General features: G+C 47.3%; 1 protein-coding gene across 2 annotated transcripts in view; it reads right to left on the reverse strand.

Moving 5' to 3' along the window:
* The window catches only part of cpap (centrosome assembly and centriole elongation protein), a 168,013-nt gene that overhangs the window by 51,767 nt on the left and 89,612 nt on the right, over window positions 1–26,634 (reverse strand). For both annotated transcript variants that reach the window (XM_072476807.1, XM_072476808.1), the window contains exons 9-12: window positions 15,697–15,862; window positions 10,947–11,186; window positions 4,760–4,867; window positions 2,277–2,370 (exon numbers count right to left, since the gene is read on the reverse strand). In XM_072476807.1, coding sequence (XP_072332908.1) covers window positions 2,277–2,370; window positions 4,760–4,867; window positions 10,947–11,186; window positions 15,697–15,862 — 608 coding nt within the window. The remainder of the gene's footprint in view (window positions 1–2,276; window positions 2,371–4,759; window positions 4,868–10,946; window positions 11,187–15,696; window positions 15,863–26,634) is intronic.

The raw sequence follows: 26,634 nt of genomic DNA on the forward strand, positions 1-26,634 counted from the left end.
CCTCTCGAATCCCCACAGATTGAGCCCCCCGCCATGTGCTCCATGAACCCCCAGAGCTCCTTAGCCATAGCTGATATCTTCCCAGACCTAAAACTCGACCGGTCCAACCTTGGATCAAGGACCGTGCTGAAATCTCCCCCCATAATCAGTCGATGCGAATCTAGGTCCGGAATCTTCCCCAGTACCCAACTCACAGACTCCACGTCTATATTTACCAACTCCACGGCCATTCCTTCCAGTGACCATAACGTACCTATCCCCCGGGTCCGCCTCTATATGCGCCATCTCGAACGCCACCCGCTTATTAAACAAAATCGCCACCCCCCTCGTTTTAAAGTCTAACCATGAATGGAACACTTCCAAAATCTAATCTGATTCTCCACCTTCAAATGTGTCTCCTGCAGCATGGCCACGTCAACCTTCAGTTGCCTCAAGTGCGCGAACACACTGGCCCATTCAGTTCCCGAACGTTCCATGTGACCAGTCTGGTCGGGGGCACCCCGCCCCCCCTCTCCTGCTGATCAGCCATAACCTCTCCTAGGCCAGTCATCGGCCCATGTCCTGCACCTCCAATGGCCCGCCATCATCAACCCTCCTCCACTTTGAAAGTACCCTCCCCATCAGCAGTACTATCCCCATCCCCACCCAAACCCCCCACTCCTACTCCCCCTCCAAACACCCCCTCCTTCCATAGGTCTTCAGCTCACCCCCCACTGCGCTTTCGTGTACTAGTCCTCCCAGCTAGCCTGGCAGCCCCAGCCCATAGCGCCTAGCATCCTACCCCCCACTGATTCTCCTCCCTCCCCCGCTCTTAGTGCTAACAGTCGGATCAAAGGCAAGAAGTAAAAACAAACAATCCCTCCCAAGATCCGAACACAGAGACCTATCCCTCATCCCTTAACAAAGAACTGTAAACCAGCCTGACACTTAAAAAAAAGAAAAACGAGAAAAAGCCGAACACCAAAAGGTCTTTCGCAATATAGTACATTCACTCCACTTCTCCTCCAACAAAGTTCAAGGCCCTCCCTCTCCTGCCAGTCCATTCTCTTTCATGAAGTCCACTTCGCCGAGCCAAAGTACAACTCCCGGCCCCCATAGGTCACCCATATGCGAGCCAGGTACAGTAGTCCGAACTTTACGCCCTTCTTGTACAGGGCCGACATGACCCTGTTGAAGCTCGCCCTCCTCTTCGCCAGCTCTGCCCCAAGTCCTGATATACACGAATCCCAGCATCTTCCCAGTTGTAACGCCTTATCTGCCTGGCCCACCTCATGATACGTTCCTTAATCAGGAACCGATGCAATCAAACCACCATCGCTCTCGGCAGCTTGTCCCCCTGGGGGCTTGCGCATCAGCGCCCTGTGGGCTCGATCCACCTCCAACGTTCGGTCAAATGCACCTTCCCCAAGCAGCTTCTCCAGCATCTTCCCAACATATGCACCAGCATCCGTTCCTTTGCCATCCTCCGGCAGGCCCCCGATGTTCTGCCTACGAGATCGGTTCTCCAGGTCCTCCACTTTCTCCGGCAGTCGCTTCTGCTGGTCTTGCGTCAGTCCCACCTTCGCTGCCAGCGAGGTGGACTGTTCCAATGTTTCCCCTCCAGCTCCACCAACCTCTTGGTCGCCTGTCCCTGGGCTGTCAGTCTCGTCTCAACACGGTCAACCACCACCTTGATCGAGTCCACTGCTCGGGCCAGGTCTTCCAAACTTTCCTTCCGCTGTTGGGTGAAATCCTCGTTTAAAAAGCTCACCAGCTGCTCCATTGACCACAGGGCCGGCAGGTCCGGTCCCTGCACCTGTCCATCCGCCATCTCCGCGTGCGTTGCCAGCATCTCACCCGCCTCAGCCAACTGGTTTGCTTTTGTCTTCTGGCCTGCCGCTCCATAAACTAGGGGTCACTTTCTTCCGCTTTCTTTCTACACCTTTTTCCTCCACAATTCCTGCTACAAATCGGGGTAAAGGCCACGAAAAGACCACCATGAGCGGGAGCTACCAAATATGCGACCATGGCCACCACCGGAAACATTAATACATTTCTGAATGTATTGCACATGGCACGCATGCTTATACACAGCAGCAAAACTTTGCAAATTACTGGGTACTTAGCATAGAATCCTGAACTTGTATTTTACAGTATTAATTCCATACAATACAGAATAGTTTTAAAAATACTACAATGTTCTGCAGCACAATAATAATCTTATTGACATGATTAATATACATTACATATCATTTCTACTGAAATTTTTCCATTGTTATTTGCAAAGATATACTCACTTTCTTTCAAGCCATTTCTGGTCATTGCAGGAGCAGAGCATGTCACAGTGTGACTGAGTTTAACATCTCTTGGAGAAGTCTGCAACAATAAATACTACTTATCTTTATTCTCAAATTAAACCTCTCCAGAATATTTTGGAGAATGAGGAAGTGGCGGGGCGTTGAACAAATATTTTGTGTCCATCTTCACAGTAGGCGATACATAATGCTTACCAGAAATAGAGGTAACCCATGTGCTAAAATAAGTGAGAACATTAAGCAATTTACACCAGCACAGAAAAAGTATTGGAGAAATTCAAGGTACAAAACTATGATCAACACATTGGGAGTTAACAAATGGGACACTCATCCAAGAAAGGAGGGAGAGAGAAAACAGGGAACTGTTGACCAGTTAGCCTGATAGCAGTTGTCAGGAAAGTGCTAGACTATTTTGTTAAGAAATTCTTCATAATGCACTTCAAAATCATAGTATGATAATGCAAAATCAACATTGTTTTAGGAAAAGGAATTCAAGAATGACAAATTTATTGGCATTTTTTGAGGGTAAATAAAGGGGAACTAGTAGATGTAGTTGATTGCCAAACAGCATTCAATAAGGTGCCACACAAAAGGTTACTAAGAAGGGTATGGGCTCATCGAGTTGCATGAGTGGAGGGTCATGGACAGGCTCCAAAGAATAGGCATAATGGGCCATTCTCAAGGTGGCAGGTTGTGACCAGAGAAATGTCCCAAAGATTAATGCTGGACCTCAGCTGTAGGTGAAATATAGGGCTGGATTGTCAACGGGTCGGGATGACTTGGGAACTCCATGAAAATGGGGGTCGTTACCAATTTCAGGATTCCCATCCCAATTCCTGGGGTTTCTGATTTTCAACACAGTGTTTTAAGTTGCGGCTGTTTCGGTTCATGAACCCAAATCCTGCACTCCTGACTTAGCTGGCTCCACTTCAGGCATATCCAAGTCCTCCATTTCCATGGAGTCGGGCTAGTTTTTCAAAGACTCATGCTTCACAGAGGTGTTGGGAAACATGGGGCTGGATTCTCCGAAGTCGGGTTCAGCAATGGGGCGGCGAATCTCCAATGACGACAGAATCAGGGGCAGCGCCGTCTGCGTGATGCTCCGCCCCCTGAAAAGCCGTGTATTCTTAACAGTGCGCCGCACGCTGTATCCACGGCCTCAGACCATTGCCCGAGGCCTGTCCCGCGATGCTCCGTCCCCAACCGGCCGAGTTCCCGACGGCGTGGGAAACATGTGGTCTCATCAGTCGGGAACGCAGTGTAACGGTTACGGACTCTGTCCAGCGCTGCCACAGTCGGGGGAGGGCTAATGCGCGGGCATGGGGTCATTAATCGGGGATGGGGGCACTGTGGGGGGCGCGGTCTGGGGCACGCGAGCTGGCCGAAGAGGGCGGGGGGGGGTGCGGAGACACTATTTTTGTGGCCGGGTCCGCGGGCTGTGGACGCCGTGAAGCACAGTGCAGCCACTGCAGGCCACCGCCATGAGCATGCGCGGCCATGGACCCGGCAATGCTCCAGGCCATAGCGAAAGCTAAAGCTGGGAGCACTACGCTGCGTGGCTGCTAGCCCCCCCCCCCCCAGAGCAGGGAATCGGTGGTCGTTTTGCACCAGTTTTCCTGGTGTAAAACACCACCGTTTTCACGCCAGCGTGGAGACTTAGTCTCCCAAATGGAGAATCCAGCCCATGGTCTACATGAGGGAACCTTTTAGAAGGCAAGTTCAAAATATCCTCCTCACACACTCCATGTCCCCCAGCAAACAGATTTCCGCTCATTCACCCATTATACGCTCTATTGAACCAATGAGCCACAGTGAGTCGCTTGTGTACGAAAAACATTCATTGATCATTTTTAATTTTCTTAATATATTTTTACTATAATCCAATAAAAGTGTCAATCATCCAGGCCTTTGAAAGTGCCAATGGAAGAAACTGCAAGCACCTGACACCTCTTCTCTTATGTAAATAAATATTGTGCAATTGACAGCACAGATCAGAGAGCAAGAGTTGTCAAACAAGCAATGTATTCCTTTGTGATCAGCTGTTTCAACAGTCCAATGCATTCTTGGCTGACAGTCCAGGCATCCATTACTGCATTGAAACGTCTAGCCCAAAGAATATGATTTGTGATTTTGACACCCTTAGTGGTTATTGACATCTGGGTGGGCTACTGAGAAAAAGTTTACTGTGCCTCTTAGATCAAGTGTTATTTGAAACCTTGGGTATATAACTTTTCCATTACGTTAGTCAATACATTAATATATACTAGAAAGCGGAGGCCCAAATACAGAACACCAATTGCGACATTCAGCTGAAAGAATTTTCACATATCCTATTCTATCTCATATATTGCTAATTTTTTACTCTTCTTATGGGAGCTGCTTGCCACTACCTTCTCAGAGTAATAAATGTGACTTTGCTAGCAGCTACAATATCCATAACAATGTTAAAAGTTGGATGTTGGTACCTGTTCAGCCCTGTGAGAGCTTTTCTTTGCTCCTTCTTGTGCAATTCTGCTTCTGTCTGTCTGTCGGATTAAAGAATCAATTTCCATCTTCCCAATATCTGGAGGAATCTATTACAAAAAAAGTTGCTAAATTAGAATGCACGTCTCCCACCATAAAATTATAGGACTGATAAAAAGTGAATATGAAATATTATTCATGCAGGGACAAAAATTATTTCTCCATTTGGCACAAACTGTAGAAAAAGCAACAGTGAACCATATTCCAAATACATATTAAAACAGCAGCTGCTTCAATGATATTGCTCAAAAGGTAGCTTATGGTCAGGGGCTTGGTTGTGATATTTAGTTCCTAACATCGAATGTTGGTTAATCTGGCTTGTCCCATTTAGCCTATTAACTTGCCACACCCTGAGCCAAGCTGTTCCATACAGCTACAACACTGGCATCTACCCAGCAATTTGGAAAATTGCCCAGGCATGCATGTCCTGTACACAAGAAGCAGGACCAATCCAATCCAGCCAATTAATGCCCATCAGTCTACTCTTGGTCAACAACAGCGCTATCAAGCGGCATTTATTCGGCAATAACCTGCTCCCGAACGCTCAATTTGGGTTCCGTCAGGGTCACTCAACTCCTGACCTCTTTACAGCCTTGGTTCAAATATGGACAAACAGTTGAATGCCACAGGTGAGGTGAGAATGACTGCTGACATCAAGGCAGCATTTGACTGAGTGTGGCATCAAGAAGCTTTTGCAAAACGAGTCAATGCAAGTGATTTTTTTGGAGGTCAATCTCAGCTCCAAGACATCACTGCATAAATTCCTCAGGATAGTGCCCTCGGCCCAACCATCTTCAGCTCTTTCATCAATGACTTTCCTTCTATTATAAAGTCAGAATTTGAGATGTTCGTTGATGATTGCATAATGTTCAGTACCATTCGCGACTCCTCGGATACTGAATCAGATGTAGCACAGTAGGTAGCACTGTTGCCTCATAGCACCAGGGACCCGGGTTCAATTCCCGGCTCGAGTCACTGTCTGTGCGGAGTCTGCACGTTCTCCCAGTATCTGCGTGGGTTCCCTCCGGGTGCTCCGGTTTCCTCCCACATGTCCTGAAATACACGCTTGTTAGGTGAATTGGACATTCTGAATTCTCCCTCAGTGTACCCGAATAGGCGCCATGGACATTCTGAATTCTCCCTCCGTGTACCCGAATAGGCGCCATGGACATTCTGAATTCTCCCTCAGTGTACCCGAATAGGCGCCATAGTGTGGCGACTAGGGGATTTTCACAGTAACTTCATTGCAGTGTCAACGTAAGCCTACTTGTGACACTAATAAAGGTTATCATTAGATTACTATGTCCAAATGCAGCAAGACCTGGACAATATCCCGGTCTGGGCTGACAAATGGCAAGTAACATTTGTGCCACTCAAGTGCCAGGCAATGAACATCTCCAACAAGATCTAACCATTGTCCCTTGACATTCAATGGCATTACCATCATTGAATTCCCCCACTATCAACATCCTGGGGGTTACCACTGACCAGAAACTGAACTGGACTAGCCATATAAATACTGTGGCTACCAGAGGAGGTCAAAGGCTAGAAATCCTGTGGTGAATAACTCCCCTCCTGCCCCCCCAAAGCCTGTCCATCACCTTACAAGGCACAAGACAGGAACGTAATGGTATATTCTCCACTTGCCTGGATGAGTGCAGCTCGAATAACACTCGTAAACTCGACATCACTCAGGACAAAGCAGCCCGCTTCATTGCTACCCCTTCCACAAACATTCAATCCCTCTCCTATATTAACTGGGGTAGTCATAGTGTGAAAGGTAGCACAGTGAATAGCATTGCTGCTTCACAGCTCCAGGGTCCCAGATTTGATTCCCGGCTTGGGTCACTGTCTGTGTGGAGTCTGCCTGTTCTCAGTGTCTGCGTGGATTTGCACCAGGTGCGCCGGTTCCTCCCACAAGTCCCGAAAGACGTACTGTTAGGTAATTTGGACATTCTGAATTCTCCCTCGGTGTAACCGAACAGACGCCGGAGCATGGCGACTAGGGGCTTTTCACAATAACTTCATTGCAGTGTTAATGTAAGCCTACTTGTGACAATAAAGATTATTATTCTTAAAGGTTCAGAGGGTGCGGAATTCTTAAAATACATCCAGAACAACTTTTAAGCCAGTACGCAGAAGGCCTTTAAGAGAGGGGGCAGTCCTGGACTTAATTTTCAGAAACAAAGTTGGGCAAGTGGTTGGTGGGAACATTTTGCAGACTGTGATTATAACTCTGTTAGATTCAAGATTGTTATGGAATACGACAAGGATGGGCCCCGAGATCAAAATTTTTAACTGGTGAATGACCGATTTTAATAAGATTAGTATGATTTGGCTGGAGTGGATTGGGAGAAGCCACTTTTAGGTAAATCTATGACAGAACAGTGGGACGCATTCAAGAAGGAAATAGAGAGTACAGGGCCAATATGTTCCAATCAAGAAAATGAGTGGGCCGAACAAATCCAGTGAACCCTGCACTGTAAATTCTATGTATATAGATATACAGCATAGGATCAGGAGAAAAGAAAAAAGGAGGCTCATGGCAGATATCGAGGGCTCAAAACAGCAGAAGCCCTAGAGTTGTCTAAATGTGCAAGAGGGAACTTAAAAGGAAATTAGAGAGCAAAAAGGGGACATGAAAGAAGACTGGAAGGTAAAAAAAAAAGTTGTTTTACAAGTACATTAAGGATAAAAGGATAACTAGGGAAAGAGTACGGCCCATTAAGGACTACATTGGTAATTTGTGTGTGGAGTCGATTGTGGTAGAGCTCTAAATGAATACTTAATTATAATTATCTTTTATTGTCACAAGTATGAAGTTACTGTGAAAAGCCCCCAGTCGCCACATTCCACCGCCTGTTCGGGTAAGCTGGTACGGGAATTGAACACACGCTGCTGGCCTTGTTCTGCATTACAAACTAGCTGTCTAGCCCACTGAGCTAAACCGGCCCACTTTGTGCCGGTGAGATGTGTGTATAGAAATCAGAACGAAGGACTGGAATAAAATTCAAGAGATTAGCATAGACAGAGAGGAAGTTCGGAGTGGTTTGGCAGCTTAAAAGTAGATAAATTTCCAGGGCCAGATGAAATGTATCCCAGGCTGTTGAGTGAGGCAAAGGAGGAAATTGCAGGGGAGCTGGCAATGATTTTCAATTCCTCTCTGGCTACAGGAGGTGCTGGAAAACTGGAGGATAGCCAATGTAACATCATTATTCAAGAAGGGAGGAAGGGATAAACCAGGAAACTACAGGCCAGTCTGTCTAACCTCAGTGGTGGGGAAACTATTGGAAGCAATTCTGAGAGACAGAATTAATCTGCATTTGAAGAAGCAGGGATTAATCAAGAACAGTCAGCATGATTTTGTTAAAGAGAGGTCATGTCTGACCAACTTGATTGAATTTTTCAAAGTGGTGACCAGGTTTGTAGATGAGGGGAATGCGTTTGGCGTAGTCTACTTGGATTTTAGCAAAGCTTTTAATAAGGTCCCACATGAGAGACTAATAGTGACGGTAAGAGCCCATGTGATCCAAGGAAATTTGGCAAATTGGATCCAAAATTGGCTGAGTGCCAGGAAGCAGAGGGTGCTGGTTGAAAGGAGTTTTTCTGACTGTTAGCCTGGGTCCAGTGGGGTCCCGCAGGGATCTGTGTTGAGGCCCTTGCTGTTTGTGGTTTATATGAATGATTTTGTCTTGAATGCAAGAGGATTAATCAGCAAGTTTGCAGATGATACAAAAATTGGTGGGGTGGTAAATTGTGAGGATAGCCGTAGATTACAGGCGGATGTAGGAGGGCTGGTCAGGTGGTGTTGCTAACTTTTGGTTGGCTCTTAAATCGTAATTTGCTGTTTGTTTAACCTTTGCTCTAGAGTCGCCAGGAGGTATATTTATACCGCCACGAGGTTCAAGTAATGATCAATAACTCAACACACCAATTAGTAAGATTCAAATCAAAACACATTTATTATACACAGTAAATCACTACTCATGCATAAACTCTACTTTTTAGACTATTCCTATCACTAAAAGGCCAATACTTAGCTTCGGACTGGCCCACCAGGTCAGTGGAACAAATGGCCTTTCGTTCAGGTCCTGAGTCTGCAGGATTCAAAAGCTGGTATGGACTGGTAGCTAGGAGCGCCATTCTCGTAGCGAGCGTTGACTTGAGACTTACTTGGTTGGCGGCCGCTGGACAGTTCACTCTCAAGGGTTGCTGCGTGTTGCTGAGTGACCCTGTCAAGTAGGACGATTTGGACTTGGGGGCTTTACTTTATAGTCCCCAGGGGCTTCCCGCCCTTTGGGGCGGACCCCATACCTGGTTCCAAATGATTGGACTGCGTTCCGATCATTTGGATCGATTTCCCCAATACTGGAGTTGTTCCCTGATCGCTGGGCGGTCCCTAAATGTCCGTTGGCCTTCCTTTGTCTTGGCTCCTGCTGGCGCCGAGGAGTCTGGCTTGGCTTTATTCAATTGTGTTGCAATTGTGCCTTGGAATCGCTCATTTCTATGCAGATGGCTGCTGGTTTCAGTACTGTCTGGTTTTTGCAAGTTTCAATACGCATGATTTCTGCACTTGATAGTCTTTGCCTGTGTTGGCTGAATTTCCCTTTAGTCTTTGCGATTCTCCATTTTAAGTCGGGAAGTGGCCAACCCAGGTGGCTACACTGGGCTGATCAGTGGCAAATGGAATTCAGTCCGAATAAGTGTGAGGTAATGCACTTGGGCAGGACAAATAAGGCATGGGAATACATAATAAACGGCAGATCCCTGTAAGCACCGAGAATGAGAGAGACCTTAGTGTGCCTGTACACCGGTCCCTTAAGGTAGCAGAGCAGGTGGATACTATGGTTAAGAAGGCAGATGATATACTTGCCTTTATTAGCCGAGGCATAGAGTTTAAGAGCAGGGGTGTTATGCTGAAATTGTATGAAACATTTTTTAGGCCACAGCTAGAGCAGTTCTGGAATCAACATTATAGGAGGAAAGTGATAGCACTGGAAAGGGTGCAGAGTAGATTTACCAGGATGTTGCCTGGACTGGAGAGTTTGTTATGATTGGAACAGAGGAGAATGAGAGGGACGTGATTGATTATGTGAAATTATTAGGAGTACAGACAGAGTAGACAGGGAAGAAACCTTTTCCCTTGGTGGATGGATCAATGACCAGGGGACATCGATTTAAGGTAAGTACCAGGAGGCTTAGAGGGGATGTGAGGAAAAACATTTTTTACCCAGAAGGTGGTGGAAGTTTGGAACTCACTGCCTGAAAGATGAGTGGAGGCAGATATCTGCATAACATTTAACAAGTATTTTGATGTGCACTTGCGATCCCAAGGCATACAAGACTATAGGCCAAGTGGTGGAAAATGGGATTAGAATAGTTAGGTGATTGTTTGTGACCGGTGAAGTTGCTATGGACAGAAGAGCCTTTTCTGTGCTGTAGGACTCTTATGACTCCACCACTGATGAACAGTGGCAGCCTTGAGTACCAGCTACAAGATGCAATGCAGGAATACACCAAGATTCCTTAGGCAGCACTTTTCAAACCCAACGACCATCTAGAAGGACAAAAGCAGAATATGCCTGGGAACACCACCACTTGGAGGTTCCCCTCCAAGTCACCAACCATCCTGACTTGGAAATATATCACCAAATCTCAGTTGCTGGGTCAAAATCCTGGAATTCCCTCCTGAATAGCACTGTGGGTGAACCTACCACTTCACGGACTGCAGCAGTTCAAGAAGGCAGCTCACTACCACCTTCTGCAGGGCAACTAATAAGGATGGTGGCCTAGGTATGCTGGCCTAGCCAGTGGTGCCCACATCCCTTAAATTAATTAAAAAAATATTTGTTCACATGTTCCTTGTGGGCACCGTGATTGGCCATGCTAAATTGCCCCATAATAGGAAAAAAATGAATTGGGTACTCTAAAAAAAATTTTTAAGAGGTTGGAGAACCAATTTATGGGAATAGTTACAGGGAAAAGGGACTTTCCGTTTTCTCTGTAGGATAAACTTCACGATTTTCATTGGGCATTTTGTTTTGAGCAACATGTGCATTGCATCACCGCTGAATAGATAGTAACTTGATATGTGAAAGTGTAATCACACCCAAAGAATTACAGGCTTACTCCTAATTCTGCTTTCTTTAACTGTGGAGTTGTGGTCTCTATCTTCTTTTCAATTGCTGCTTCAGCTTTTTTCCAGGTTTCCAACCGAAGTCTTTCGATAATGTTAACCTCATCTCGAAGCTCTTGGTTTTCTTTAGTCAGTATATCAATCTGGTTTCGAAGCCTTGAATGGATACTTGACCATCTTAATTCCTTTCGTTTTAGTTCTTCATTGAAGTCTACAATCTGCTGCTTCAATACCTAACCAGAAAGAGAAATAAAATTTCAAAGTCTTGCATGAAAAACAACTGGACGTCACTATTATACTAAAGTACTACATAAAATAGACAGCAAAGAAACAGGCATTTTGGTCCATAAAGTCCATACTAGATGTTTATGTTCCACTTGAGCATCCTCCCTTCCATCGTCATCTAATCATTAGCATAAGCCTCTAATCCCTTCTCCCTTATGTGCTCTTCTAGCTCCCCCTTAAATTCATCTATACTATTTGCCTCAACCACTCCATGTAGCAGGTTTGTCAAACTTGTCACTCACTTGCTAAAGAAGTTTCCTTTGAATTCCCCATTTGAGCTTTTGGTGAGATTATGTACTATAATTGCATTGTATAATAAATACAATCGCTCTTTCAATAGTTTTTATGATTTCCCAGACTCAAATCACTGCCTGTTTCAAGTTGTCCAGAGTTGAATTCTTGAAATGACAAGATTTGGAACCACATAGGCAGAAAAATCCTAAGCCAAAAATTTTATATTTTATTTTAATTGGGGCCTGCCCGACACTTGCACAAGCTTTACACAGCTAGTTTATCACAAGGATAACATCTTATAAGCATTTATCCACAATCTGGTCTCAATGCTTAGATGTAATCGAGGTCCTTCAAATTTAAATCATCCCTAGAGTTCAACGCTCTTTGCATGGCCCTATATTTCCCTTTCACCAGTTTTAACCAGCAAGCTGGTTTAATTAGAATTAAGATTTGAGTTTAACCCTATCTACCTTGTATAATTCAATGCAACCTAGTTGTTACACAGCTTGAGGTTTATAAAGAAACCTCCAGCAAATTAAAATACTGAAGATCTGAACAAGAATACAAAATGAAGAACGCCAGTGATTCTTAATCATTCATCCAGAAGAAGAAAAAAAGTTATGTGCCGCATTATTTCACGGTCACCTAAATGATTAAAATTTTCTTCTACTATCTTACGAAGATCATTTCATGCTTTGGTCACTCACCAGAAAGTTTTCCCATGAAATATGCCTTAAATGTAACTTTCAGCAGTTTAGATTAGTCTCTTAATTAATGGGAGGGCTTGTGCAGTGGATAGTGTTCCTTCCTCTGAGCCAGAAACTCCAAGTTCAAGTCCCGCCCGAGGACTTGATGGCCAAGAGAGGTGCATTCATCCGTGTGGAGTTTGCACATTCTCCCCGTGTTTGCGTGGGTTTCGTCTCCACAACCCAAAGATGTGCAGGTTAGGTGGATTGGCCACGCTAAATTGTCCCTTAATTGGAAATAAATTGGGTACTCTAAAATTGGTGCATACATAACGCAGCCAGGCAGGTTCAGTACTAACCCACAGATCCTTCCAAAACACGGCAATAGGAAGCAGCAAGACCGTTTCCTGATCAAGCAAGTGAAGGAAAGAAAGTTGGAGCCACTACCGCTACAATCCGCAGCTCCAGACGACAACATGCACAGAAACCTGCATGCAGCCACAGCAACTCGAACTCCCCGAGTGAATTGTAACAACACCAGCTTAGTTCAATTAAAAATTTCTTGGCAAAAACACCAACTCCAAGACATCTCCTACCTCCACTAAACTATGAAAGGATGGCACTGTGGGCAGCACGGTAGCATTGTGGATAGCACAATTGCTTCACAGCTCCAGAGTCCCAGGTTCAATTCCCGGCTTGGGTCACTGTCTGTGCGGAGTCTGCACATTCTCCCCGTGTGTGCGTGGGTTTCCTCAGGGTGCTCCGGTTTCCGCCCACAGTCCAAAGATGTGCAGGTTAGGTGGATTGGTCATGCTAAATTGGCCTTAGTGTCCAAAATTGCCCTTAGTGTTGGGTAGGGTTACTGGGTTATGGGGATAGGGTGAAGGTGTGGACCTTGGGTCGGGTGCTCTTTCCAAGAGCTGGTGCAGAGTTGATGGGCCGATTGGCCTCCTTCTGCACTGTAAATTCTATGTTCATGTTATGTTCATGACCGGACCATCAAACACACCAGACTGTCATTGACCTCAACTCCTCTTGAGATCTCACCTCGATGGCCTCCAGCCTCCTGGTGTCCCAACCCCAAACTGCCCAATTCTACCTCTTTCTCAAGATCCACAAAAGGACTGCCTGATAAACCCATCTTATCAGCCTGTGCCTGCCTCACTGAAATGATTTCTTCCTGATGGTACTGTTTTACTTCTTTTGTCCAGTCTCTTCCCATCCATGTCCATGCCTTTTCCAACATCCTCCATCATTATCAGTTTTCAATTTTCTGGCTTGGTTCACCTCACTAACTTTTCTTCTCTTTTCTCATCATTCGAAGCCCTTTACACTCCTTCCAAGTGAAAGTGATTTAATTGAACTTTATTAACTCTTGGAGGGCAGCACTGCTGCCTCACTGCGCCAAGGACCTAGGTCCGATCCCGGGTCACTGCCCATGTGGAATTTGCACGTTTTCCACGTGTCTTGAGTGTGTCTCACCCCCACAACCCAAAGATGTACAGGATAGGTGGATTGGCCCCTTAATTGAAAAAAAAAATGAATTGGATACTTTAATTTATAAAAAACAACTCTGTCTTGGAGGGGCCAAACACATAGGCAGGGTAATTGTTTTGTAGAACACCTCTTTTAGTCTGTAAGCACGGCCCCAGTCTTCCAGTCACGTCGGATTTTAATTCTCCCCCCTGCTCCCACTCTAATCTTTTTACCCTCGGCCTTATTTAGTGTGCCAATGAAGCCCAATTCTAACTTTCAGGAACAGCACCTCATGTTTCATCTGGGTACTTTCCAGCCTTCTGGACTCAACATTGAGTTCAACAGTTTTTGATTGTAACCTGTGTCCCCATTTTATTTCATGTTTTTTGCAGGGTTTTTTTCTCCTCTCTTGCTTGTCTCTTTCCATTCCTTTCAAGCAACAGGTCGTCACACCTACTCTATACACATATTTGTTTCTTTCCTTGTCCTTATGCCTGTCCCTTCACATATTTTGTTTGTTTCCTTGTCCTAATGCCTGTCCCTTTAGTCTTGCATCATGAAAACTTTGTCTTTTAAACTCTCCTGCCATCCAAACCTTACTTTTCGTTTTTCTTACCCCTTGCACATGTTTAAATTTATTACATTCCCAACTTTTCCCATTTCTATTGAAAGATCTGTGAACATTCACCAAAAATGCTACCAGAGCTGCTGAGTATTTTCAGCATGTTTTGTTTTATTTTTATTTCAGATTGAGCATCTACAGTATTTTACTTTTGCAACAAAACATACTGTCTGCTTGGTTTACTGCTGCTACAAGACTATTTCCACACCATTACTTCTAAAATATTAGTTTATTTCTATCATGAAGTTAATTCCAACAACTCTAAAGATACTAGTCACGGCTGATTTTTCTAAAGGATGTGATGGTATCTTACCATCGGGAAGTGACAAGTATAGACAAGTTGTCCCTTGGTAGTACAGAACTGGAATCTTGCTGAAAAGAGAAGTGTTGCTGAAGTTTTTCATTTTGCACTTATCAGGACTGGCAGAGTATGGCCTGTACTTTGTCTATTACAAACAACCAAAAGAACATGCTATTTCATTTTATCAGCCAATCACCAAGACATACAGTCTACATACCTGGCATCGTGGCTGCACTGAAATTTGTACACAATTGTGTGGTAAGCAGAACATCCTCTTGGATCGACAGCAGCATTCTGTTAGTGAAAAATACCACTCACGGAACACAGCATAGTAGCAGCATGAAGCATTGTTAATGTTGGTTGAGAAATCCACTAATTGGTTGATCTCATAATATAGCTCATTTACACTTGGTAGATATGATATACATTAATTTGCAGGCACCTGTTCTCTGCAAACAAAAGGAATAAGTTCAAGCCGCACGCCTATTTTTAAACTTGTGGGAGTTTGACATGACAGAGAACATACAGTGCAGAAGGAGGCTAAGTTTGGGGACCCATTTCCTATTGCTTTCTCCATGGCAATGCCTCGATCAGGGTCAACTTGCCAATTAATCAGCACCCTTTTCTCCTGTTGTGTAAATTGTCATGGTTTGAAATTTGGCATTCTTGTGTTTGCCCTGATGAGTGTCAGACAAAAAACGTCATCAACATTTAAAAAAAATAACTTTAGAGTACCCAATTATTTTTTTCCAATTAAGAGGCAATTTAACATGACCAATCCACCTACCCTGCACCTCTTTGGTTTGTGGAGGTGAGACCCATGCAAAAACAGGGAGAAGGTGCAAACTCCACATGGACAATGACTCGGATCCAGGATCGAACCCGGGACCTCAGCACTGTGAGGCAGCAGTGCTAACCACTGCGCCATCATGCCACCCAAAAAACTTCAGCAACATATCTCTTCTCAGCAATATTTTAAAGTTCGAAAATTGACCAGAGGAAAAAATACTCAGGAAAGTATTAATAGATTCTCAAATACGAGTCAAACTAATAGTGATTCATCAATTAAGAATTCATTAAGAGCATCCTAATTGTTGAATAAAAGGATTTATATGACATAAAAACAGGGTAACAATCACCTGTATCTCTTCTCTCTCCTTTTTGTCAGGGATTGCTCTTGCTGCTGCAGCATGTTTTTCAAATACCATTCGCTCTTTTTGTAGTCGTTTTAATTCTTCTTTTTTGTATTCCTCAAATTGGGCTAATTCTTCAGTTTTCTTATGTTCAAAATCTGTAATTTCTTTTCTAAATATGAAACATATCAATTGCTTTGTCATTAATATCACATTTATAATAATAATATCTTTATTAGTGTCACAAGCCGGCTTACATAACACTGCAATGAAGTTACTGTGAAAAGCCCCTACTCGCCATTTTCCGGCACCTGTTCGGGTACAGAGGGAGAATTCAGAATGTCCAATTCGCCTAACAAACACGTCTTTCGGGATTTGTGGGAGGAAACTGGAGCACCCGGAGGACCCCATGCAGATATGGGGAGAACGTGCACACTCCACACAGACAGTGGCCCAAGCGGGAATCGAACCTGGGACTCTGGCACTGTGAAGCAATGAACAGTTCAACGAATGAACAGTTTCAACCGATGAACAGTTTTCAAAAGAGATATCAACAAAAACATTTGTCAAAGCAATGTTACTCTGAGTGCTAAGCAGCTATTTTTAGTCAACCAGATTAAACTGTTTGAAACCTGGGATCAACAGTGGAGAATCTTTAAATAAGAAGGGTGCCTTACAAAATATATTCCTAGAAGGCAAAAAGATGCAAACTTCATAAATTTAAAATGTAAAAAAGGACACCTAATAAAAAACGCTCATGAGGAATAGACATAGGATGGAGTTGGGAGATAAAAAGTTTGAAGATGAAAAAAAAACTAGCAGCTATCAGAAGGAAATAGTCATGGCTTTTATAGATATTCAAGCGGTGATGAAACGGCTAACCTGGTTGTGGAGGATAAAAGTATCGCAGAGATAAATATTTTGCATGAAAGTTTTTGGATAGAAATTAGAATGTAACTGGTTCAGTAAAGGATATTCAAGGTAACTGTAGAAAAGAAACTGTTAACTGTAATCATAATAATAATAAATGGAACAATAAAAATGTATTAAAAAATTTCAAGTGTCACAAATCAAATAGGGTATAGTTACAAGAGGCAAATTTAATTGAGTACACCAAGTGGATATGTTCGCGGAGGCTGGAAGAATTAGGCAGCTGTATCCGCATCGGGAAAACTGTCCCCAATTAGGTTGAGGGTAGAAAGGACCGGATGCAGGAATCCCGCCTCCTAGTGGTGGAGTTAATTAGGTTCATTAATGAGCTACCTGCCACCAATTTTCCAAGTCCACCAAAATTCAATGATGGTTTAGGATTAAACGGGAATCTCTTGTGCCTCCCAAAGGTTGCCCAGCAAACCCTGTTGCGTTTGTTTGCAGTCTCATTGATGTTTGGAAAAGCAGCTAAGTGACTGTGTCAGATTTGATCTTATAGAAACATAGAAAGCTGGAGTAGGCTATTCAGCCCTTCGAGGCTGCTCTGTCATTCCTGGCTGATCTTTTATCACATAATCCCGCGCTCTCCCCATACGCCTCCACATCTTTAGGTTCTCAAAATACATCTATTTCCTTTTTAACTATATTCAGTGACTTGGCCTCCACGCTTTCTATGGTGGAGAATGCCACAGGTTCACCACCCTCCGAATGAAGAGGTTTCTCCTCATCTCAGTCCCATATGGCCTACCCAACATCTTGAAACTGGGACCCTTTTTCTAGGCGATCCTGGTTAAGGCTTTTAATGAGTCAAAGGAGTTGGGAGTGCTGCCCCCAACGTTATCACAAGCATCGCTCTTTCTCATTTTTAAACGGGATAAGGACCCAGAGAGCTGTGGATCATACAGGCCAATCTCCCTTTTGAACGTAGACGCTAAATTGCTGGCAAAGATCTTGGCCATACGTATAGAGGACTGTGTCCTGGAGGTAATCAGGGAGGATCAGACGGGAATTTTGAAGGGTAGGCACTTGACGTCCAACATTAGACGGCTCTTAATGTTATAATGATGCCAGTGGAGGAGCGCAAGGATGAGGTGGTAGTAGCCATGGATGCAGAAAAGGCCTTTGACTGGGTGGAGTGGAAGTACCTATGGGATATTCTAGGCAGGTTTGGGTTCGGGCAGGGATTTGTGGATTGGGTCCGGTTGCTATACCAGGCTCCGGTGGCGAATGCAAGAACCAACCGGGTCCGATCAGAATATTTTAGTCTTTGTAGGGGGACAAGACAAGGTTGTCCGCTCTCCCCACTGCTGTTTTGCCCTGGCCATAGAACCCTTGGCAATGGCGCTTTGGTCATCGAATATCTGGCGAGGGATAGTGCGAGGGGGTGATGCATAGGGTCTCGCTCTACGTGGACTATTTACTCCTTTATATCACAGACCCACAGGAAGTCAGGGAGGAATTGCTGGAATTATGGAGACACCGGACGAATTTGGGCGGTTTTCAAGCTACAAGCTAAATATGGGAAAGAGCGAGGTGTTTGCGATTCAGGCACGGGGGCAGGAAAGGAGATTGAGGGAGTTACCTTTTAAAGTGGTGGGGAGGAGTTTCAGGTATCTGGGGATTCAGGTGGCTAAGGATTGGGGGCAGCTTCATAAGTTAAATTCGGGTAGAGCGGTCGATCAGATGAAAAGGGATTTCTGCAGGTTGGACATGCACCCGCTGACACAGGCGGGGAGGGTGAAGATGACAGTCCCCCCAAGGCTGCTGTTTTTTAAATTTTTGTCCCGTAGGACTTTTTTTAGGAAAATTAATGCGGTGATCTTGGGTTTTGTGTGGGCTGATAGGGTGAAGAAGGAACTCCTGGAACAGAGTCGCGGAGAGGGAGGCTTGGCCCTCCCGAGTTTTATTAGCTATTACTGGGTGGCCAACATATCGATGGTCAGGAAGTGGGTAGTGGGGGAGGGGTCGATTTGGGAGCGAGTAGAGGCGGCATCTTGTCAGGGCACGAGCTTGGAGGCTTTATTAATGGCGCTCCTGCTGTTCTCACTGGCTCGGTACTCCACAAGCCCGGTGGTGGTGGCAGCCCTGAGGGTGTGGGGGCAATGGAGACAGCACATGGGACTGGAGGGAGTGTCAGTGTGGTCACCGATTTGTGATAATCACCGTTTTGCTCCGGGGGGTGCTGGATGGGGGCTTTAGGAGGTGGCAGCGGGCAGGGATTGAGACACTTTGCAATCTCTTCATGGAGGAGGGTTTCCCCGAGCCTGGAGGCATTTGAGGAGGAGTTTTGAGTTGCCGGGTGGGAACAGGTTTCGGTAGCTGCAGGTATGGGACTTTGTTCGGAGACAGGTTCCAAGCTTTCCTCACCTCCCCCTGAGGGAACTACAGGATAAGGTGATGTCAAAAACGGGAGTTGGGGAGGGGAGGTTCTCGGAGATATACAAGGAATTAATGGAGTTGGAAGGGGTCCCAATCAGGGAGGTGAAGAGGGAGTGGGAGGAAGAGTTGCAAGTCGGAATATGGGAAAAGGCCTCGAGGAGAGTCAATTCATATTCGTTGTGTACCAAGCTTAGCCTGATCCAGTTCAAGGTGGTTCATAGGGCTCATGACTGTGGCCTAGATGAGTAGGCTTTTTGAGGAAGTGGAGGATAGGTGCAGATGCTGTGGGGGAAGCCCGGCGAATCATGTGCATATATTCTGGGCGTGTCCGAGGTTGAGGGGATTCTGGCAGGGATTTGCGGACGTCATGTCAGAGGTCCTGGAAGGGAGGGTGACTCTGAGTCCGGAAATAGCAATGTTTGGGGTATCGGAAGATCCGGGGGCCCAGGGTGGAGGGAGGCCGATATCCTGGCCTTCTCCTCCCTGGTGGCCCGGAGACAGATTTTGCTGGGGTGGAGGAATTCGGAGCCTCCAAAGTCAGGCATATGCAGGGTTTCGCAGTCTGCAAAAAAATAAGTTTGGGGGGGGTTACATTTGACACTCTTCAATCTGCTGGGGCTGTTCCAGAATCTGCAGGATTTTGGAAGCTGACGACCAACGCATCCACCATTGCCATGGCCACCCGTTTTAGTACCGTGGGATGTAGATTATCAGACCATGGGGATTTATCAGCTATCAGTCCCACTAATGTCTCCAGCACTACTTCTTTTTAATATGTAATTCTAAATTTCCTTCAATTCTTCTCATTAGACTCTTGGTTCCCTCGCATTTCTGGGGAGTTATTTGTGCTTTCCTCTGTGAAGTCAGAACTAAAGTAGTTGCTTGATTGTTCCGCCATTTCCTTGTTCTCTATAATAAATTCACCCATTCCGTACTAACATTTGTGCTCACCAATCTTTTTCTTTTTACGTACTTATAAAAGCTTTTACAGTGTGCTACTATGTTAGACCACAAGAGACCATAAGACATAGGAGGAGAATTAGGACACTTGGCCCATCGAGTCTGCTCCACCATTCAATCATGGCTGATATTTTTCTCATCCCCATTCTCCTGCATTCTCCCCATAACCCCATATCCCTTTATTAATCAAGAGCCTATCTATCTCTGTCTTAAAGACACTCAGTTATTGTGCCTCCACAGCTTTCTGCGGCAAAGTGGTCCGCAGATTCGCCACCTTCTGGCTGAAGAAATTCCTCCTCATCGTTGTTTTAAAGGATCGTCCCTTTAGTCTGAGATGGTGTCCTCTAGTTCTACTTTTTCCGACAAGTGTAAACATCCTCGCCACATCCATTCTATTCAGGCCTGGCAGTATCCTGTAAGTTTCAATAGGATCCTCCCTCATCTTTCTAAACTCCACTTCCGGTTGCGGCGATGCGGAGCTAAGCTGCACATTTCGGCGGCTCCCGCTAGAACGGTCTTTTGGGCTCTCCAGAGGAGCCCCAACAGAAAGTTTTCGACCACTTCCCGTGTGAGAAGGTGAGAGCAAGGTCCCCCTTCCATAGTGTATGGAGGGGACCAGAGGTGGAGCGGGAAAAAAAGCGGCTTTGGAGCAGCGAAAGAAAAGAGGGAGGAAAAACAAGATGGCGGAGATCGAGCAGCATGGGGGCCGGAGCAGCAGGAGTTTCTCAGGCGCTGCGAGGAGGAGCTTAAAAAAAAGGTGCAGGCGTCACTGCTGACGGCGATCGAGGGGCTGAAGGAGACCCAGAAGGCCCAAGAGGTAGAGATCCGAGAGGTGCAGGAAAAAACCACCGAGGACGAGATCTTGGGCCTGGCGGTGAAGATGGAGGCGCACGAGGCACTGCACAAGAGGTGGGCCGAGAGACTCGAGGTCCTGGAGAACAGGTCGAGGAGGAAGAATCTTCGGATTCTGGGTCTCCCTGAAAGGGTGAAGGGGGCCAATGCCGGGGCGTAGGTGAGCACGATGCTCCATTCGCTGATGGGTGCGGAGGCCTCTCAGAGTCCCCTGGAGCTAGATGGGGCTCACCGGGTCCTGGCGAGGAGACCCAAGGCCAATGAGCCGCCAAGGGCGATAGTGGTGAGGTTTCATCCTTTCGTGGACAGAGAGTGTGTCCTGAGGAGCAGAGCAGTAGATGGGAGAATGCGGTGATCCGAATCTACCAGGACTGGAGCGCGGAGGTGGCAAAGAAGAGAGCTGGTTTTAATCGGGCCAAGGCGGTGCTGCATAGGAAGAGGGTGAGATTCGGAATGCTGCAGCCAGCGCGACTGTGGGTCACATTTCAGGATCGACACCACTACTTTGAAACGCCTGAAGAAGCTTGGACCTTTATCCAAATGGAAAAATTGGACTCAAACTGAGGGTCTGTGGTTGTGGGGGGGATGTCGATTGTATACAGGGTTTTAACTATGTGTAAGGAATGTTCCACGGGTGAGGCGATCGATGGGGATGGGGGAAGAGATTTGATGGGGAGACTGTGGGGAATGTGGGCGCCGGTGCTGGAGGGAGGGGAGGCCCGGGGATGGGGGAATTGGGATAAGGCCGCAACAGGAGCAGCGCCACAGGGGGCGGGGCTGGCTCAGGAAAGCGTGGGCTTTTTCCCGCGTTAGGGAAGGGCCGGGGGGATGGAGGAGCGCAAGGAGGAGGGGGGATTTCCACACGGGAGGGGTTAACGGGAAGGCGGGGGAAGCCGGGGTCAGCTGACTTACGGAAGTGTTATGGGGGGAGCAAAAGAGCTAGATTTGGATCTTGCGGGGGGAGGGGGGAAAATAGGGTTGCTGCTGCATTGGCCGAGGGGGAACTGAAAACGGAAGAGGTGGTCGGGGCGGGGGTTCCCCGTCTGGGAGACTGGAGGGTGCGGGAGGCGCGGGCATGGGATTGGCCTAAAACAGGAGATGGCTAGTCGGCGGGGGGGGGGGGGGGGGGGGGGGGGGGGTCCCAATCCGGCTGATAACGTGGAATGTGGGGGGGCCTGAATGGGCCGGTTAAGAGGGCCCGAGTGTACGCGCACTGAAAGGGACTGAAGGCAGACGTGGTCATGCTTCAGGAGACACATCTGAAGGTGGCAGACCAGGTCAGGTTAAGAAAGGGATGGGTAGGACAGGTATTCCATTCGGGGCTGGATGCGAAGAATAGAGGGTTGGCAATACTGGTGGGGAAGCGGGTGTCGTTTGAGGCCAAGAACATAGTAGTGGACAATGGAGGTCGATACGTGATGGTGAGCGGTAGGTTGCAGGGGACGTGGGTGGTATTGGTAAATGTATACGCCCCGAACTTGGACGATGCTGGATTTATGAAGCGTATGTTGGGGCGCATTCCGGAACTGGAGGTAGGAAGCTTGATAATGGGGGGGGGGGGGGGGGGGATTTTAACACTGTGTTGGACCCATCATTAGATCGTTCCAGATCTAGGACCGGAAAGAGGCCGGCTGCGCCCAAGGTGCTTAGGGGGTTTATGGACCAGATGGGGGGAGTGGATCCATGGAGATTTGCCAGGCCTCTGGCCAGAGAATTTTCTTTCTTCTCCCACGTACACAAAGCCTACTCCCGGATAGATTTTTTTGTTCTGAGCAGGGCGCTGATCCCGAAAGTGGAGGGAACGGAGTATTTGGCCATAGCCATCTCAGACCACGGCCCACACTGGGTGGAACTGGAGTTGGGAGAGGAGAGGGACCAACGCCCGTTGTGACGTTTGGATGTGGGATTACTGGCAGATGAGGTGGTGTGCGGGAGGGTGCGGGGGTGCATTGAAAGGTATTTGGAAGCCGACAATGGGGAGGTGCAGGTGGGGGTAGTATGGGAGGCGCTGAAGGAGGTGGTCAGGGGAGAGTTAATCTCCATCAGGGCTCACAGGGAGAAGAGAGGGGGCAGGAAAAGGGAGAGGTTAGTGGGGGAGATTTTAAGGGTGGACAGGAGATATACAGAGTCTCCTGAAGAGGGACTACTCAGGGAGAGGCGAAGTCTCCAGACAGAGTTCGACCTGTTGACCACAGGGAAGGCAGAGGCACAGTGGAGGAAGGCACAGGGGGCGATATATGAATATGGGGAGAAGGCGAGTCGGATGCTGGCAGCTCCGTAAGAGGATGGCAGCGAGGGAGATAGATGGAATCAAGGATGGAAGGTGGAGTCAAGGATGGAAGGGGAACTACGGAGCGGAGTGCGGTGAAAGTAAATGAGGCATTTAAGGCCTTCTATGAGGAGCTGTACAGATCCCAGCCCCCAGCGGGGGAAGAGGGGATGCGACAATTTTTGGACCGACTGAGGTTCCCGAGGGTGGAGGAGCAAGTGGTGGCTGGTTTGGGGGCGCCAATTGGGTTGGAGGAGCTGATTAAAGGACTGGGGAGCATGCAGGTGGGGAAGGCCCCGGGACCAGATGGGTTCCCGGTTGAGTTCTATAGGAAGTACGTAGACCTGTTAGCCCCATTGCTGGTGAGGACTTTCCATGAGGCAAGGGAGGGGGGACCCTGCCCCCGACAATGTCTGAGGCGATGATATCTTTGATCCTGAAGCGGGATAAGGACCCACTGCAATGTGGGTCTTATAGGTCGATTTCGCTCCTTAACGTGGATGCTAAGTTTCTGGCAAAAGTGCTGGCTACGAGGATCGAGGACTGTGTCCCGGGGGTGATTCACGAGAACCAGACGGGATTTGTAAAAGGCAGGCAGCTAATCACCAATGTGCGGAGGCTCCTAAACGTGATAATCATGTCATCGGTGGAGGGAGAGGCGGAGATAGTGGCAGCTATGGACACGCAGAAGGCCTTTGACCGAGTAGAGTGGGAGTATCTCTGGGAAGTGTTGCGGGGGTTTGGGTTTGGGGAGGGGTTTATCAGTTGGGTTAAGCTCCGATTATAGAGCCCCGGTGGCGAGTGTGGTTACGAATCGGCGGAGGTCGGAGTATTTTCGGCTGTATCAAGGGACGAGGCAGGGTTGTCCCCTGTCCCCCCTGTTGTTTGCATTAGCAATTGAACCATTGGCCATGGCATTAAGGGAGTTCAGGAAATGGAGGGGGGTGGTCCGAGGGGAGAGGAGCATCGAGTGTCGCTGTATGCAGACGACCTGTTGCTGTATGTTGCGGATCCAGTGGAGGGGATGGTGGAGGTCATGCAGCCCCCAAGGGAGTTTGGGGACTTCCCGGGCTATAAGCTCAATGTAGGGAAAAGTGAGCTCTTCGTGGTGCATCCAGGGGACCAAGGAAGAGGGATAGACGACCTACCGTTGAGGAGGGCGGAAAGGAGCTTTCGGTACTTGGGGATCCAAGTAGCTATGAGTTGGGGGGCCCTGCATAAACTTAATTTGACGCGGCTGGTGGAGCAGATGGAGGAGGACTTCAAACGATGGGACATGTTGCCACTCTCGCTAGCGGGCAGAGTACAGTCGATTAAAATGATGGTCCTCCCGAGGTTTCTTTTTGTGTTCCAGTGCCTTCCAATTATGGTCACCAAGGCCTTTTTTAAGAGGGTAGACAGGAGCATCATGGGTTTTGTGTGGGCAAACAAGACCCCGAGGGTAAGGAGGGGGTTTCTGGAGCATAGTAGAGACAGAGGAGGGCTGGCGTTGCAGAATCTGGGTGGCTACTATTGGGCAGCCAACGTGGCGATGATCCGTAAGTGGGTGATGGAGGGAGAGGGGGCGGCATGGAAGAGGTTGGAGATGGCGTCCTGCAAAGGAACGAGCCTGGGGGCGCAGGTGACGGCAGCGCTGCCGCTCTCGCCGACAAGGTACACCACGAGTCTGGTGGTGGCGACAACGCTAAAGATCTGGGGGCAGTGGAGACGACACAAGGGTGCGATGGGAGCCTCGGTGTGGTCCCCGATCAGAGATAACCATCGGTTTGTCCCAGGAAGGATGGACGGGGGGTTTCAGAGCTGGCATCGGGCAGGGATTAGAAGAATGGGAGACCTGTTAATCGATGGGACGTTTGCGAGCTTAGGGGCGCGCTGGAGGAGAAGTTTGGGCTACCCCTGGGAAACGCTTTCAGGTACATGCAAGTGAGGACTTTTGTGAGGCGGCAGGTGAGGAAATTCCCATTGCTCCCGGCACAGGGAATTCAGGACAGGGTGATTTCGGGTGTATGGGTCGGAGAGGGCAAGGTGTCGGCGATATATCAGGAGATGAAAGAGGATGAGGCTCTGGTAGAGGAGCTGAAGGGCAAATGGGAGGAGGAGTTGGGGGAGGAGATTGAAGAGGGTCTGTGGGCTGATGCCCTAAGTAGGGTTAATTCCTCCTCCTCGTGTGCCAGGCTCAGCCTGATACAGTTTAAGGTTACTCACAGAGCGCATATGACAGGGGCGAGGCTGAGTAGGTTCTTTGGGGTGGAGGACAGATGTGGGAGGTGCTCAGGAAGCCCGGCTAATCACGCCCATATGTTCTGGTCGTGCCCGGCACTGGATGGGTTCTGGAGGGGTGCTGCGAGGGCTATATCGGAGGTGGTGAAAGTCCAGGTCAAGCCAAGTTGGGGGCTAGCACTATTTGGAGTGGCGGACGAGCCGGGAGTGCAGGAGGTGAAAGAGGCCGGTATCCTGGCCTTTGCATCCCTGGTAGCCCGGCGGAGGATCTTGCTAATGTGGAAAGATGCAAAGCCCCAGTGTGGAAGCCTGGATAAACGACATGGCAGGGTTCATCAAACTGGAGAGGATAAAGTTTGCCTTGAGAGGGTCTGCGCAGGGGTTCTTCAGGCGGTGGCAACTGTTCCTAGACTATCTTGCGGAGCGTTAGATGGAGGTCGGTCAGCAGCAGCAGCAACCCAGGGGAGGTTTTTTTCCCCTAGGGGCACTTGAGAAAGGAAATATATAAACATATGGGAAAGCCGATATGTGCGGGAGGAACCCATTGTACCAAGTTCTGTATTATGTTGAATTGATATGTTTATGTATTGCTATGCGACTTTTCTTTTCTTGTTACGGGGGGGGGGTTTGAATGGTTGAAAATTTTTGTTGAAAAATTCTGAATAAACATATTTTTTTAAAAAACTTTCTAAACTCCAATTAGTACAGACCCAGAGTCCTCAACCGTTCCTCACATGACAAGCTGTTCATTCCAGGGATCATTCTTTTCAATCTCTTCTGGACCCTTTCCAAGGCCAGCACATCCTTCCTTAGATACGGGGCCCAAAACTGCTCACAATACTCCAAATGGGGTCTGACCAGAGCCTTATACAGCCTCAGAAGTATATCCCTGGTCTTGTAGTCTAACCCTCTTGACATGAATGCTAACATTGCATTTGCCTTTTTAAACTGCCGACTGGACCTGCACATTAACATTAAGAGAATCATGAACAAGGACTCCAAGTCTCTTTGTCCTTCTGATTTCCTAAGCATTTCCCCATTTATACTATAGTCTATACCTAAATTCCTCCTTCCAAAGTGCATAATCTCACACTTTTCCACATTGTATTCTATCTGCCACTGCTTTGCCAACTCTCCTAGCCTGTCCAAGTCCTTCTGCAGCCGCCTTGCTTCCTCAATACTACCCGTCCCTTTACAGATCTTTGTATCATCTGCAAACTTAGCAACAGCTTTCAGTTCCTTCTTCCAGATCATTAATGTATATTGTGAAAAGTTGTGGTCACAGCACCGACCCGAGGCACACCATTAGTCACCGGCTGCCAAGCTGAAAAAGA

This window comes from Scyliorhinus torazame, chromosome 15, assembly GCF_047496885.1.
Source record: "Scyliorhinus torazame isolate Kashiwa2021f chromosome 15, sScyTor2.1, whole genome shotgun sequence".
In the NCBI taxonomy this organism is placed as follows: domain Eukaryota; kingdom Metazoa; phylum Chordata; class Chondrichthyes; order Carcharhiniformes; family Scyliorhinidae; genus Scyliorhinus; species Scyliorhinus torazame.